The following is a 17,300-nucleotide window of genomic DNA, read 5'->3' as shown; positions in this document are numbered from 1 at the left end:
GTTAAATTCGCTGACAAGCCCGAACTGGCAAATAAAAACACTTGTGCAAGTTTTTACAAATTAAAAATCAATAATAATTTATTTACGTTTGAAAATAACTCTCCGCACTGTCAGCCATATTTTTCTTATTTTTCTGTGAGAGAAGAGCTGCCGCACTGAATGCTGGGATTGCCTTGATCACTAAGGATGCTTCCGATGCTTACTCATTCTTGAGTCAAAATAACATTGAAATTTTAAGATGCCTAACTAGACAGCATATTAAAGCATCTAGGATTTCGAACAGCCTCATTCTCGGGAGCGCGTAGGATGACGTAAAATGCTGTCTATGTAGAGAGCTCACTAGGTTTTCGAACACACCCTATAAGTGAATTCATATGTGTGGAGGTTCCATTGACGAGGAGGCGAATATTGGTATTGTAGAGAGGCATGTGCTTCCATCAAGGTGACATCTTTTCCTAGTAACAATTCAATTCCAAGACAATTCCAGGCCTCATGTGCTACAACAGCTTGGCTGCATAGAGTGCTTGTGCTTGACTGGCCTGCCTGCAGTCCAGATCTGCCTTCTATTGCAAATGTATGATGGAGGAATCAGGCAACAACAACCAAAGGCTGTTAAGTAGCTAGAATCTTGTATCAGGCAAGAATGGGCAAAAATTCCTCTTTAAAAACTACAACAATTGGTGTCCTAAGTTCTCTGTCCTAAATTTTCTTGAGTGTGTAACAGGCATACAATCCATCAAGGGGCCTTGGCCACACCTCAGACATAGCCATTCATGTTTGTATGTAGCTGGATGACTGTGCGACTACTTGGGATTCGAAACCTGGATTTTAGTGGTAGTAATTTAGTGTAATTTAACGTTGCATGACCGGAGCACCTTTCTTTGTACTTTTGTTAGTTAAATATAGTTTCAATAGAATAGACATTTATTCATGTTTTTATTGCATTTTACCATGTCCCAACTATGTTAATGAAATACAAATTGGAATTGTATTACTTAATTCTGGAATTACATATTGCTTGTTGACACTTTAAGCCTACTTCACATTTCTGGAAAGGTTTAATTAAAATACGAGGGTTCTTCAAAAAGTTTCTGCATTTTTTAAAACTCTATTTATTAGGAATTTCAAAAACAAATTACATCACTTTTTTACATAGTCCCCTTCTGATGCATTTTTCCCAGCGTCTCTTACCAACTTTTTAATACCATCAGCAAAAAATGTTTTTGGTTGAGCGCGTAACCACTGATGCACCGCTGCTTTCACATCATCATCACATGAAAAAATCTTCTTTCCCTTAAAGTTTCTTTGAGCAGTTCAAAAAGGTTGAAATCAGATGGTGCTAAATCCTGACTATAAGCTCTCTCTAATCAATTACTACTTCTCCCACCCTCACTGCTTCCAACCAAAATAGAAAAGTGCGGAAACTTTTTGAAGTTCCCTCGTGTATATATATATATACAGTATATATACAGTATATATGTATATATATGTATATATATATATATATATATATATATATATATTTATATTTAAAAAAAGGTTAATATTTTAAACATGAATTAGGTGTAAAAATACAGTGGATATCAAAAAAGTATACACACCCCATCTTGACTGTTTGCATAAAAGCTGAGAGAAATAATGTATCTTTGAAAAATAGTTACGCCTGCTGCTTATGTACGATGTGCCGAATGCTCACTGACAGTTTGCTTTTTTTAGGGAGCTATCTGTGGCTACACTATAGTAACAGGAGGTGCATCACGTCTGGTTTTTGGATATGACAGCTACGGCAACACTTGTGGTCAGCGCAATGAGGCCATCGAAGGAATCAGGCTCAGCGGCTTGGACCACACAGACAAAAAGTGAGTCAGCACATATTTCCTATGCACCCCAACTGAGCCTTGAAACAGAGAAACAGGCATCACAGAGGAACGATTCTGTGCTCTTCAATTATCATATCAGGGCATTTGTTGGGCAGCAAGACAAAAAGGCCTGGCAGAGCGAAAATGAGGCTTTGATAATTTGAATAGGCCTTAGAGGGGTTCTTTCACGCCATGCACAGCTCTTACTACCTTTTAGCACAAAATGACAAGTATTTTTGGCTGTTTTCTTTCCATTGATTTAAAATTACTTGAATTGATCACCTTTCTGTGGTTGGGCTAAATTGTACCCTCTATTTTGCCAGTAATTCGTAGATTTGGCTTGACAGAGGAAAAGTAATTTAGAATTTTCAGTGAGCCGCAGTGTGGAAATGAGGTTACTTTTGTTGAAACACTGTACCTAATGGTCCCGTTTTTATTAGAAGGATAAAGCATCTTGACATTCAGTTGTATAATAAGTGGAGATGGGCATTCATGCTGTTATTATTATTATTATTGCTGAAATGAATTTCAAAAATTATTATTATTGACATGAATAGCATTTTTGCTATTTAAATGTTCATATTTTAAAGAAATATTATCTGAGTAAGAAATTGCATTTGCTATTCTATCATGTTTTTACAATGTGTTTTTGTGATTGAGCACTGTTTAGGCTCTTTAATGCCCACTGTTATTTACCTACATATTAAGCATATGTGTTGAAAAGAGAGACATTTTAGTGCTAGTTTTTCCTCTCTGTTTAAAAAAGGAAATAAAAACAATCATTTTATTAACAGGAACACTGTAAATAAAACATTGTGAAGATGCTTACAGAAAAATTCCAGCTCATAGTGATAATAGTGATGCGATGCAAAACGATACGTGGCAATAACAGCCTCCACTCTTCTAAGAAAGCTTTTCACTGGTTTTTGAAGTGTGCTTTTGGGATTTTCTACCCATTTAGTGGTAAAAGCTATTTGTGAGGTCAGGCACTGATGTACAGGAAGGCATTGCTAATTAATGAGGTTTGGGTCAGGGCTCTGTGCAAGCCACTGGAGTCCCTCCACACCAAACTCATCAATCAAACTTATGTTTATGGACCATGCATTGTGTTTACAAGAGAACAATGAACTTGCATGATTTGCTGCTGTGATGTTAGCATTTTTAGACACGTCTGACCTATACATAAAAAAAGAGATTTTCAAAATAATTTCCAGAATCTATTTTGTATTTGTAAGCGTCTTTGGGTTCTAGAAAAGTTATATAAATTTCATGTATCATTAATATTGTTATTATTATTATTATTTACTATTATTATTATTTACCATAATTATTATTATTATTGTTATTATTTACCATTATTATTATTATTATTATTATCATTTACCATTATTATTATTCTTGTTATTATTATTATTATTGTTTACCATTATTATTATTATTTACCATTATTATAATTATCATTTACCAATGTTATTATTATTATTTACCATTATTATTGTTATTATTTACCATTGATATTATTATTATTATCATTTACCATTATTATTATTTTTTTTACCATTATTATTATTATTTACCATATTATTATTATTATTATCATTTACCATTATTATAATTATCATTATTATAATTATCATTTACCATATTATTATTATTATTATTATTATTATTATTATTTACCCTATTATTATTATTATTATTATTATTATCATTTACCATTATTATAATTATCATTTACCTATGTTATTATTATTATTTACCATTATTATTATTATAATTGTTGTTGTTATCATTTACCATTATTATTATTTACCATTATTATTATATTATTATAATTATTGTTATTTACACTGGATGGTAAAATACAAGGGCATCTATCAGAAGTTTGGTCCTCCTGTCAGGTAAATGCACAGATTCCACCTCCTGTGCCTGAACAAATTTAGGTCCAGAAGGGTCCCCGTAAGTATATAGGACTCTAGAAGTAAAGACAGCATATACAAACAGTGCTGAATGCAATGAGCCAGAACGGACCACCTGTCTAATATGGTATAAACAACATCAGGGCAAATTCCCAGAAATAAACAGAATGCTGACATTCAATGTCAGCTAAAACTGGACTGGATCAAGCAATCCGGCATCACAGCTTTAGAGAAAATGCAAGTGTGCCAAAAACGAGCTGGCAAAGAAAAAAGAAAGAAATTGTGATATACTTCCTGTGTATTACAGCTTTTCTCTTTCTTTGTCCACCTGGAATGAAATAACATTGATGACATGCAGATGACTGGCAATCAAGCTCACACACTGAGTCTCCGTGCTATATCTGCCGGCCAAACTAGGCAGTGCAGAGCGGCACAACCGCTAACGTGCTTGAGCTGCCGAACCCCATTTCTCAGCCACCCTGTCTCTTTCTTTTGCAATAATGTGAAATTACATGAAGTGTTCACCTTTGTGGGTGCTCGTTTGCAATAGTCTTCTATAAGGCTTTGATCCTGGTTTGAATCTCAGCGGGTATCTACACAGATATGATTGACTGTCTTGGTGATTGTGGTGGTGGTGGTGGTGGTGGTGTGTGTGTGTGTGGGGGGGGGTGTATTGGCTTGGCGACCTGTCTAGTGTATTCCTGCTTTGTGCCCGCATTTCCCAGTGGATCTGGACCCACGGCAGACCTGACTAAGATAAAGTTGTTGATAAAAATGAAAATGATCACCTTTTGTGTTTGGGCAAGAGAGCATAGCTTTAATAAAGTTAATAATGTTATTTGGCTACTTAACTTTTTTGTGAATTAATTATAAAATGAGTTTGTGTTGGTGGATGCTCCAATAACCCTGCATAGTGTTTGCAGTACATATAGGGCTGACAAATGCGTAGGTGGTGCATTTTTTTTTTTTGGCATTGTGTCTAATTTGGTGTTCATTTTAACAGCTTTTTTGCTGCAGTCTACCCAATTACCCAAATTCATTACGCTTCCTCTCTGCTTATGTTGACCTCCACTCTGACTGAGGAGAGCCGTGACTAACACATGCCCCCTCCGACACATGTGCAGTAGCCGACTGCATCTTTTCACCTGCACGAGGCGATCCTGATCCCATTATCCCTCATCTCTGTGCAGGTGTCATCAATCAGCCAGCAGAGGTTGTAATTGCATCAGTTATGAGGAATCCCCTCTGGCACCCTTCCTGAGAATGAGGCAATCATTGTTGGTGTAGGCGCCCAGCCTGCCGGTAGCAGAGCTGAGATTTGAAACGACGGGTTTGAGATGTTTTACAGCTGCGCCACCTGAGCCCCCTTTTAGCAGCATTTTTAATTTTAGTTTTAGCCTATTATAAATATCTAGTAGTTGTAGGCATATTTTAGTCATGTGGTTACTATTAGGTTACATTTTCAGTTTGGTATGTAAAACGTATTCCTAATTCACTTCTAGTCTTGTTTTGCATATAATGCAGTGTTTCCTCTAGAATTTTTTTTAGCAGCGGTGGCAGGCACCCTCAACCCCCCACACACCCACGGCCCCCATCCGGTGCAGCACAAAATTAATTAAAAAGCAAAGAAGAATACATACACTACACAATAAACTTTACACACTATTTATTTACATATTTTATATACAGGGTTGGGGAGTAACTTTCATGCTTTCATGTAACAGTTATGTGATTAAATAAATATAAAATAAATGTAATTGTAATTTACATTTTCAGCATTTAGCAGACGCTTTTATCCAAAGCGACTTACAGAATGAGTGGAACACGATGAGCAATTGAGGGTTAAGGGCCTTGCTCAGGGACCCAACAGTGGCAACTTGGTGGTGGCGGGGCTTGAACCGGCAACCTTCTGTTTACTAGTCCAGTACCTTACCCACTGAGCTATCACTGGCCCCGTGTAATCTGTTACACTTAGTGAGAAAATCTAAATGTTGGTGATTACAAGGGTTTACACCCAATCATATATACAGTATATTCCCCTAAAGAAAAAAGCTTAAAGTGTGGCTGTGGATGGATAAAAAAAATAACTTAATTGCGTAACTTATTGTGATTAATCACACTTTTCTTTCTTAAGACTGAAGCTTTTAATAAATTGATCTTTAAATTTAAAATAAAAGAATCAATGTAAGAACAACACAATCAACACAACACAAATTATATTTTTATTCAATACTTTTATTAATTGCAACAATATTCTTTGATAAATTACAAGTTAAAATACTAGTAATTCTTTGTATGGAGAGGAATAAAACAAATACACGTGTAGTGCAGTATACATGGCAAACTGGATAGAGGAATCTTTTTTCTTTATTATAATTATCTCAGTGTAGTTTTGATGATTTCTGAATTAAAAGCTCTTAATTTACGAAATAAATTTTGGGGTCAAACTTGGTCATATGATTAATTCGTCTTAAAAATGAACACATTAGCCTTGACAGCACTGTTTTAACGCTTAGAATCTAAACAGGCTCCATTCATTAAGCAGTATGTGCCAAACCGAAAGTAACATTCTAAATGTTTTCAACTGTAAAACCTATCTAACTTAACGTTAGCTAGTTTAATCTACCTTTCTTTCTTTCCTCTCCTCTATTTCTCCCCTCTCCTCTTTTTATCCCTTTCTCGCTCGCTTGTCAGGTGTGTAGTCATTTTTCCACTTCCTGTATTCCTCATTCCAAAATAAAAGCCCTCTGCTTTTGTAATTGCGGTTTCATGTAATTATATAAATTCTGATGGAGCAGAGTACATGTAGCGGAAACACTGTAATGCCTCAAACAGCATTGCAAGAGAGACCGTCATGACACTGTAATAGTCACGCCAAGAATCAGGGATTGTTTGGAAGAATGTTGACACCTAACACAGTCAGTATTTCTTTCTTTAATATTTCCTTTATAATGCCGTCCACTACCCCTTTTATAACATGTCCATCCAAAACCATTGTCTCTTTTTCTTGTATTGTAGAGCTTTCTCGTAACACTTGGCCCTTTGATGGTCTGATGTGGACTTTTGCCTCTAGCACCAACACTTATTTTCTGTTTTTTTCTTCTTCTTTCAATTCAAGAAATGTTTCAGCTGCTTGTGTGGTATTTTGGCTTCAGATCTGTAAAAGACTGCCATGCATTCACACAAGCTTTAAAGGTCATGATGTACAGTGCTGTGAAAAAGAATTTGCCTCTCATCCGATTTCTTCTTTTTTTTGCTAATTTGTTGCATTAAAATGTTTAGATCTTTTAACTATTTTTAATGTAGGATAAAGACGTGTAATCTTAAAATCTTGCTCTTAAATGATTGTTGCATTTATTAAAGGTACAAAGCTATTAAAAAAACTATCGCACCCATGTGAAAAAGTAATTGCCCCTCTAAACTTAAATAACTGCAATCAAATGTTTGATATAACTTGTGATGAGTCTTTTACATCAGTGGTCCCCAACCACCAGATCGCGAACCTCTACCGTTCCATGGGTCATAATATATTATTAGAATAATTAAATAAATAATTAGAAATCACTACAAGAGCAATTAAATTTCCAAAACCGTTTGGTTGTTATTGTCTCCAATCACCACTAGGTGGGAGCAGCATCTCGTTGCAGTGAAAAAAGCTCAGGATTCACACTGATTTTTCATTCTATAGTTCTTATATTTTAAATCCTCTCGCCCCCGCCTGTCCGTGAAATTATATCTTATATAAAAAAACGGTCTGTGGTGCAAAAAAGGTTGAGGACCGCTGTTTTACACTGTGGAGAAATTTCGGCACACTATTCTTCGCTGAACTGTTTTTAATTCTGCCTGTTTTTAAAAAACCTTAATTTTGTTTTTTTTGAGCCGTTCAGAGCTGGACTTGCTTGTGTGCTTTGGATGATTATCCATAACCCAACTGGGCTTGAGCTTTAGGTCACAAACTGACAGGCAGGATTTTTTGATAAAGAGCAGGAGTCATGGTTTTATTAGTTATGATTCATTCAGGTCCTGAGGAAGCAAAGCAGCTTAAGTCCACCACACCACCCCCACATTGTTTGACTGTTGGTATGATGTTCTTATGGTGGAATGCAGTGTTAGCTTGATGCCAGATGTATCATGACACATGTCTTCCAAGCAGTTATGCATTTGACTCATCAGTTCTTGGGGATAAGTTTGGCAAATGCTAGATGAGCCTTTGTGTTGTTTTTGGTCTGCAGTGGTTTGCGCCTTGCATCTCTCACTGTGGTTTGCTGGAGTCCCATAGCTTTAGCAATGACTTGTGCTGCTATTTAGTGATATTTAGATGCAACAGGTCATTTTTCCTTTAACAAATGAAATCATCATTTAACAAAAAGAAAGTGGGACGGGGGCAAATACCTGTTCATAGCACTGTGCACTCTCAGTCTTCTATAGGTCATGTATCCAGCAGAATTGATAGCCCTGTCTTTCTCTGGCTGTTTTTGTCCCTCTTGGCTGTTGAATGTGTCTTCTGCTTCTGCTTCTGCTTCTGACAGGCTGCTTTTGTTGCACTGTATGCAGGACAATGGTCCTCATGGCTCCAAGTAGGCGCTCTGCCCAGTCCTCTTATGAAAGTGCAAGGCAAGACCTTGGTCACGATGGAGACCTTGGCTAGAAGTAAGCCACGCATAGAAACAAGCCTTTGTTTCACCTCTCTGCCAAAAAAAAGGGATGAGCCAGCACTCCTGGGCTGAAAATATGTGCTGCCTGCTGTCGATTCTTATCACACAATGCTGAAGGCTGAATTTCATGGCCTATTTTTCTATCTGATTTTTTCATCTGAACTCTTTTTATCAGTTTGTATAGCTCATTTCTGTTAAAGCTTTGAATATTATCAATCTGAATCTCTGATTAATCGCCTAGATTTTGTGCTGGTCACAAGATAAAATTCATGAACACATTTATTGTAGTAATTAAAAAATGGATGGTCTGTTGTTTTACAGATATGTGTTCTTCCTGGACCCATGCAACTTAGACATCATTCAGAGGAGGATCAAGTCAATGGCACTCTGTGTGTCACAATGTCCTACTGAAGAGATGAAAACTTACGAAGATCTACGCAGATTTGCCATGAACAATAGTAAGTCATTTAGTTACACAACTGTACTGGACACTGTACATTTTACAGAAAATCATCACGAATCAGCCATTTCACAGGTAGCATTAACTATTAACACTTAAAAAAGAGATTTTTTTATAAAGTAGTTTTCTTGTCTCAAGACGTAGTGTCTGCGGTTATTTATAATGCTTTTGCATATAAATGCTTTCGATGAGATTTTGAACTGAGATTCAACTTGTTTGTATCCACGATTGTTTTTATTAGCTTATTGCCATAGATTGTTTTCTGCTTATTAGAAGAATAAGAATGCCTTTATTTGTAATACATACGTACAGCATACATACATACATACATACATATATATATATATACTATATACATACATACATACATACATACATACATACAGTGTATCACAAAAGTGAGTACACCCCTCACATTTCTGCAGATATTTAAGTATATCTTTTCATGGGACAACACTGACAAAATGACACTTTGACACAATGAAAAGTAGTCTGTGTGCAGCTTATATAACAGTGTAAATTTATTCTTCCCTCAAAATAACTCAATATACAGCCATTAATGTCTAAACCACCGGCAACAAAAGTGAGTACACCCCTAAGAGACTACACCCCTAAATGTCCAAATTGAGCACTGCTTGTCATTTTCCCTCCAAAATGTCATGTGACTTGTTAGTGTTACTAGGTCTCAGGTGTGCATAGGGAGCAGGTGTGTTCAATTTAGTAGTACAGCTCTCACACTCTCTCATACTGGTCACTGAAAGTTCCAACATGGCACCTCATGGCAAAGAACTCTCTGAGGATCTTAAAAGACAAATTGTTGCGCTACATGAAGATAGCCAAGGCTACAAGAAGATTGCCAACACCCTAAAACTGAGCTGCAGCACAGTGGCCAAGATCATCCAGCGTTTTAAAAGAGCAGGGTCCACTCAGAACAGACCTCGCGTCGGTCGTCCAAAGAAGCTGAGTGCACGTGCTCAGCGTCACATCCAACTGCTGTCTTTGAAAGATAGGCGCAGGAGTGCTGTCAGCATTGCTGCAGAGATTGAAAAGGTGGGGGGTCAGCCTGTCAGTGCTCAGACCATACGCCGCACACTACATCAAATTGGTCTGCATGGCCGTCACCCCAGAAGGAAGCCTCTTCTGAAGTCGCTACACAAGAAAGCCCGCAAACAGTTTGCTGAAGACATGTCAACAAAGGACATGGATTACTGGAACCATGTCCTATGGTCTGATGAGACCAAGATTAATTTGTTTGGTTCAGATGGTCTCAAGCATGTGTGGCGGCAATCAGGTGAGGAGTACAAAGATAAGTGTGTCATGCCTACAGTCAAGCATGGTGGTGGGAATGCCATGGTCTGGGGCTGCATGGGTGCAGCAGGTGTTGGGGAGTTACATTTCATTGAGGGACACATGAACTCCAATATGTACTGTGAAATACTGAAGCAGAGCATGATCCCCTCCCTCCGGAAACTGGGTCGCAGGGCAGTGTTCCAGCATGATAATGACCCCAAACACACCTCTAAGACGACCACTGCTTTATTGAAGAGGCTGAGGGTAAAGGTGATGGACTGGCCAAGCATGTCTCCAGACCTAAACCCAATAGAACATCTTTGGGGCATCCTCAAGCGGAAGGTGGAGGAGCGCAAAGTCTCGAATATCCGCCAGCTCCGTGATGTCGTCATGGAGGAGTGGAAAAGCATTCCAGTGGCAACCTGTGAAGCTCTGGTAAACTCCATGCCCAGGAGAGTTAAGGCAGTTCTGGGAAATAATGGTGGCCACACAAAATATTGACACTTCAGGAACTTTCACTAAGGGGTGTACTCACTTTTGTTGCCGGTGGTTTAGACATTAATGGCTGTATATTGAGTTATTTTGAGGGAAGAATAAATTTACACTGTTATATAAGCTGCACACAGACTACTTTTCATTGTGTCAAAGTGTCATTTTGTCAGTGTTGTCCCATGAAAAGATATACTTAAATATCTGCAGAAATGTGAGGGGTGTACTCACTTTTGTGATACACTGTATATACATACATACATACATACATACATACATACATACATACATACATACATACATATATATATATATATACATACATACATACATACATACATACATACATACATACATACATACATACAGGGGTTGGACAAAATAACTGAAACACCTGTCATTTTAGTGTGGGAGGTTTCATGGCTAAATTGGACCAGTCTGGTGGCCAATCTTCATTAATTGCACATTGCACCAGTAAGAGCAGAGTGTGAAGGTTCAATTAGCAGGGTAAGACCACAGTTTTGCTCAAAATATTGCAATGCACACAACATTATGGGTGACATACCAGAGTTCAAAAGAGGACAAATTGTTGGTGCACGTCTTGCTGGCGCATCTGTGACCAAGACAGCAAGTCTTTGTGATGTATCAAGAGCCACGGTATCCAGGGTAATGTCAGCATACCACCAAGAAGGACAAACCACATCCAACAGGATTAACTGTGGACGCAAGAGGAAGCTGTCTGAAAGGGATGTTCGGGTGCTAACCCGGATTGTATCCAAAAACATAAAACCACGGCTGCCCAAATCACGGCAGAATTAAATGTGCACCTCAACTCTCCTGTTTCCACCAGAACTGTCCGTCGGGAGCTCCACAGGGTCAATATACACGGCCGGGCTGCTATAGCCAAACCTTTGGTCACTCGTGCCAATGCCAAACGTCGGTTTCAATGGTGCAAGGAGCGCAAATCTTGGGCTGTGGACAATGTGAAACATGTATTGTTCTCTGATGAGTCCACCTTTACTGTTTTCCCCACATCCGGGAGAGTTACGGTGTGGAGAAGCCCCAAAGAAGCGTACCACCCAGACTGTTGCATGCCCAGAGTGAAGCATGGGGGTGGATCAGTGATGGTTTGGGCTGCCATATCATGGCATTCCCTTGGCCCAATACTTGTGCTAGATGGGCGCGTCACTGCCAAGGACTACCGAACCATTCTGGAGGACCATGTGCATCCAATGGCGGTGCCGTGTATCAGGATGACAATGCACCAATACACACAGCAAGACTGGTGAAAGATTGGTTTGATGAACATGAAAGTGAAATTGAACATCTCCCATGGCCTGCACAGTCACCAGATCTAAATATTATTGAGCAACTTTGGGGTGTTTTGGAGAAGCGAGTCAGGAAACGTTTTCCTCCACCAGCATCACGTAGTGACCTGGCCACTATCCTGCAAGAAGAATGGCTTAAAATCCCTCTGACCACTGTGCAGGACTTGTATATGTCATTTCCAAGACGAATTGACGCTGTATTGGCCGCAAAAGGAGGCTCTACACCATACTAATAAATTATTGTGGTCTAAAACCAGGTGTTTCAGTTATTTTGTCCAACCCCTGTACATACATACATACATACAGTGCTGGCCAAAAGTATTGGCACCCCTGCAATTCTGTCAGATAATACTCAATTTCTTCCAGAAAATGATTGCAATTACAAATGCTTTGATAGTAAAATGTTCATTTAATTTGTCTTCAATGGAAAACCACAAAAAGAATTGTCAAAAAGCCAAATTAGATATAATTCCACACCAAACATAAAAAAGGGGGTGGACAAAAGTATTGGCACCCTTTGAAAAATCATGTGATGCTTCTCTAATTTGTGTAATTAACAGCACCTGTTACTTACCTGTGGCACATAACAGGTGGTGGCAATAACTAAATCACACTTGCAGCCAGTTAAAATGGATTAAAGTTGACTCAACCTCTGTCCTGTGTCCTTGTGTGTACCACATTGAGCATGGAGAAAAGAAAGAAGACCAAAGAACTGTCTGAGGACTTGAGAAGCAAAATTGTGAGGAAGCATGGGCAATCTCAAGGCTACAAGTCCATCTCCAAAGACCTGAATGTTCCTGTGTCTACCGTGTGCAGTGTCATCAAGAAGTTTAAAGCCCATGGCACTGTGGCTAACCTCCCTAGATGTGGACGGAAAAGAAATATTGACGAGAGATTTCAACGAAAGATTGTGCGGATGGTGGATAAAGAACCTCGACTAACATCCAAACAAGTTCAAGCTGCCCTGCAGTCCGAGGGTACAACAGTGTCAACCCGTACTATCCGTCGGCGTCTGAATGAAAAGGGACTCTATGGTAGGATACCCAGGAAGACCCCACTTCTGACCCAGAGACATAAAAAAGCCAGGCTGGAGTTTGCCAAAACTTACCTGAGAAAGCCAAAAACGTTTTGGAAGAATGTTCTCTGGTCAGATGAAACAAAAGTAGAGCTTATCAACATAGAGTTTACAGGGAAAAAAACGAGGACTTCAAAGAAAAGAACACGGTCCCTACAGTCAAACATGGCGGAGGTTCCCTGATGTTTTGGGGTTGCTTTGCTGCCTCTGGCACTGGACTGCTTGACCGTGTGCATGGCATTATGAAGTCTGAAGACTACCAACAAATTTTGCAGCATAATGTAGGGCCCAGTGTGAGAAAGCTGGGTCTCCCTCAGAGGTCATGGGTCTTCCAGCAGGACAATGACCCAAAACACACTTCAAAAAGCACTAGAAAATGGTTTGAGAGAAAGCACTGGAGACTTCTAAAGTGGCCAGCAATGAGTCCAGACCTGAATCCCATAGAACACCTGTGGAGAGATCTCAAAATGGCAGTTTGGAGAAGGCACCCTTCAAATCTCAGGGACCTGGAGCAGTTTGCCAAAGAAGAATGGTCTAAAATTCCAGCAGGGCATTGTAAGACACTCATTGATGGTTACCGGAAGCGGTTGTTCGCAGTTATTTTGTCTAAAGGTTGTGCTACCAAGTATTAGGCTGAGGGTGCCAATACTTTTGTCCGGCCCATTTTTGGAGTTTTGTGTAAAATGATAATTGATTTGACTTTTTTTTCATTCTCTTTTGTGTTTTTTCATTGCAAGCAAAATAAATGAAGATATTAATACCAAAGCATTTGTGATTGCAATCATTTTCTGGAAGAAATTGAGTATTATCTGACAGAATTGCAGGGGTGCCAATACTTTTGGCCAGCACTGTATATACATACATACATACATCAGCGATAACATTAAAACCACCTTCTTGTTTTTACACTCACTGTCCATTTTATCAGCTCTACTTACCATATAGAAGCACTTTGTAGTTAAATTACTGTACAATTACTGACTGTAGTCCATCTGTTTCTCTGCATGCTTTGTTAGCCCCCTTTCATGCTGTTTTTCAATGGTAAGGATTCTCCCAGGACCACTACAGAGTAGGTATTATTTAGGGGGTGGATCATTCTCAGCACTGCAGAGTATGCAGAGAAACAGATGGACTACAGTCAGTAATTGTAGAACTACAAAGTGCTTTTATATGGTAAGTGGAGCTGATAAAATGGACAGTGAGTATAAAAAACAAGGAGGTGGTTTTAATGTTATGGCTAATCTGTGATATTTAATAACATAAACAAAGGTTAGGTACTTGTTTCTCCCACTGTTAGTGACTTACATTAAGCTCAACAGGACTGTCACTGCAGTGACACTGACATGGTGGTGTGTTAGTGTGTGTTAGTGTGTGTTGTGCTGGTATGAGTGGATCAGACACAGCAGCGCTGCTGGAGTTTTAAATACCGTGTCCACTCAGTCTACTCTACCTAGTTGACACTCCTACCTAGTTGGTCCATCTTGTAGATGTAAAGTCAGAGACGATCGCTCATCTATTGCTGCTGTTTGAGTTGGTCATCTTCTAGACCTTCATCAGTGGTCACAGGATGCTGCCCATAGGGCACCGTTGGCTGGATATTTTTGGTTGTTGGACTATTCCCAGTCCAGCAGTGACAGTGAGGTGTTTAAAAACTCCATCAGCATTGCTGTGTCTTATCCACTCATACCAGCACAACACACACTAACACACCACCATGTCAGTATCAATGCAGTGCTGAGAACCACCTACATGTACTCTGTAGTGGTCCTGTGGGGGTCCTGACCATTGAAGAACAGCAGAAAAGGGGGCTAACAAAGTATGCAGAGAAACAGATGGACTACAGTCAGTATTTGTAGAACTACAAAGTGCTTCTATATGGTAAGTGGTGCTGATAAAATGGACAGTGAGTGTAGAAACAAGGAGGTGGTTTTAATGTTATGGCTGATCTGTGATATTTAATAACATAAACAAAGGTTAGGTACTTGTTTCTCCCACTGTTAGTGACTTACATTGAGCTCAACAGGACTGTTTCTATTCTAGAGTCCGGTGTCAAAGGAGAAGTCATGCTTTCACTTTTGTTGATGAGCATGTAGGTAGCACAGATGCCTATATGCTTGTAAGTCTGAAACAAGGTCACATTCAGACTAGAAATGTAGGGTATTCCAGGGAGAACAGCCCACATAGAACTATTGGACTGTAAAGGACAGTAGGACAGTAAAGTAGGTCATCATTGCAGTTGCCAACATTACATCACAGCACTAAGTTGTCAGCCACTGCTTTGTCCTTTGTTTAGACAAAAGCTTTTCTTATAAGCACAGTGGTGACTCCAACATACCATCTATTTTCACACTGTATCTCCATTCACTGACTCTCAGGAAGAAACACACACACCCAAACAGGAGTGTGCTGAGTGAACAAAGACACCATTGACCCTCCGTCCTGCAGGGAGTCTGTTGTTTACAGTCCAGTGCTTCAGTCCTGTGTGCGTGCTTTATTGTCTGACACATCCCTTCTGCTACCAGAAATATAATTAACATGCTTGTCTCTGTATGCATATCAAATCATATCAGTCAATCAGTCACTTGTATGGGCAAAAGAATGTGGACACTTCTTCTAGTTATTAAATGTTGCTAACAGGCGTATAAAATCAGCTATTAAAAAAGTGAGTGGGCACAAGTGGCATATATTTATATATACCACTTGTGCCTACTTAGTCAATAGAGCAGTTGTGAGGTGTTCTTGGAAAAGGCTTAGCTCGAGGCAAAGTTTAAATTCCTCCAAAAGGCAGTCAGTGTTGAGTATATACAGTATATGTACATACCTACGTATATATATATACACTGATCAGCCATGACATTAAAACCACCTCCTTGTTTCTACACTCACTGTCCATGGTCAGGACCCCCACAGGACCACCACAGAGTAGGTATTATTTAAGTGGTGGATGATTCTCAGCACTGCAGTGACACTGGCATGGTGGTAGTGTGTGTTGTGCTGGTATGAGTGGATCAGACACAGCAGCTCTGCTGGAGTTTTAAATACCGTGTCCACTCACTGTCCACTCTATTAGACACTCCTACCTAGTTGGTCCACCTTGTAGATGTAAAGTCAGCTGCTGTTTGAGTTGGTCATCTTCTAGACCTTCATCAGTGGTCACAGGACGCTGCCCACAGGGCGCTGTTGGCTGGATATTTTTGGTTGGTGGACTGTTCTCAGTGCTGTCTGTCTCTGCTGTGTCTGATCCACTTATACCAGCACAACACACACTAACACACCACCACCATGTCAGTGTCACTGCAGTGCTGAGAATGACCCACCACCCAAATAATACCTACTCTGTAATGGTCCTGGGAGAATCCTGACCATTGACGAACAGCATGAAAGGGGGCTAACAAAGCATGCAGAGAAACAGATGGACTACAGTCAGTAATTGTAGAACTAAAAAGTGCTTTTATATAGTAAGTGGAGCTGATAAAATGGACAATGTGTGTAGAAACCAGGAGGTGGTTTTAATGTTATGGCTGATCGGTGTATATTAAGATGATTTTAGTACAGCTGCAAGGTGGCAGGACGACTGTTGGACCTCCAGCAAGCTCTAACAACATTCTGGTCGTACAGTGTATTTCTGTTGTGTAGCTGTTTAGTAAGGACAGTGTGAACGTGGTTTAACCCTAATTTAAGTGAATTAAAAATGAATTTATATACTGTTTATGTACTGTATACTTTGGTTGTAAGCAGGCATTTGTTACCTGCAAGCTTTAGAAACTACTGTTCAAGGTCAAGTAAGTTGTGCTAATGTTTATGCTCCAGAAGTATGATGTAGACAAAAATGAATGCTAGACATCTCAAATGGTGTAGCAGTAAAGCATTGCCCCATTTATTTACAATGTTGAATTTATGATTATTTTATAGCAGTTTGTGGCAAATAGAATAATTGGCTACTTTTTCTGTGGTGCTGACAATTTTCTCCTCCCAGTTAATCAAAGTAATTCTAGCCTATCTTTGGCGTATGTTAGCTTAGCTATGCAGAATAGGGAAGTTAACTGCCAATTGATGTTGCGTGTACAGCACATGGCTTGGTGACATTTCACTGAGCCAGAAAATTAAGGAGTTAGCCCTGTATTTGTTGCCTCTCATCTACTATGAATTTCATAATATGACCTTCACTGTGAACTTAATGAAAATGAATAGCCTAGGTAATTAAGCCAATAGCATGCTTTATTTA

At 39.2% G+C, this 17,300-nt stretch overlaps 1 protein-coding gene across 5 annotated transcripts in view; it reads left to right on the top strand.

Moving 5' to 3' along the window:
• Positions 1-17,300, top strand: part of slc44a1b (solute carrier family 44 member 1b) — a 55,441-nt gene that overhangs the window by 13,160 nt on the left and 24,981 nt on the right. For all 5 annotated transcript variants that reach the window (XM_062990960.1, XM_062990961.1, XM_062990957.1 and 2 more), the window contains exons 3-4: positions 1,717-1,859; positions 8,755-8,891. In XM_062990960.1, coding sequence (XP_062847030.1) covers positions 1,717-1,859; positions 8,755-8,891 — 280 coding nt within the window. The remainder of the gene's footprint in view (positions 1-1,716; positions 1,860-8,754; positions 8,892-17,300) is intronic.

Source organism: Trichomycterus rosablanca, chromosome 1 (genome assembly GCF_030014385.1).
Source record: "Trichomycterus rosablanca isolate fTriRos1 chromosome 1, fTriRos1.hap1, whole genome shotgun sequence".
Taxonomy (NCBI): Eukaryota; Metazoa; Chordata; class Actinopteri; order Siluriformes; family Trichomycteridae; genus Trichomycterus; species Trichomycterus rosablanca.
This window is presented reverse-complemented; position numbering and strand designations above follow the sequence as displayed.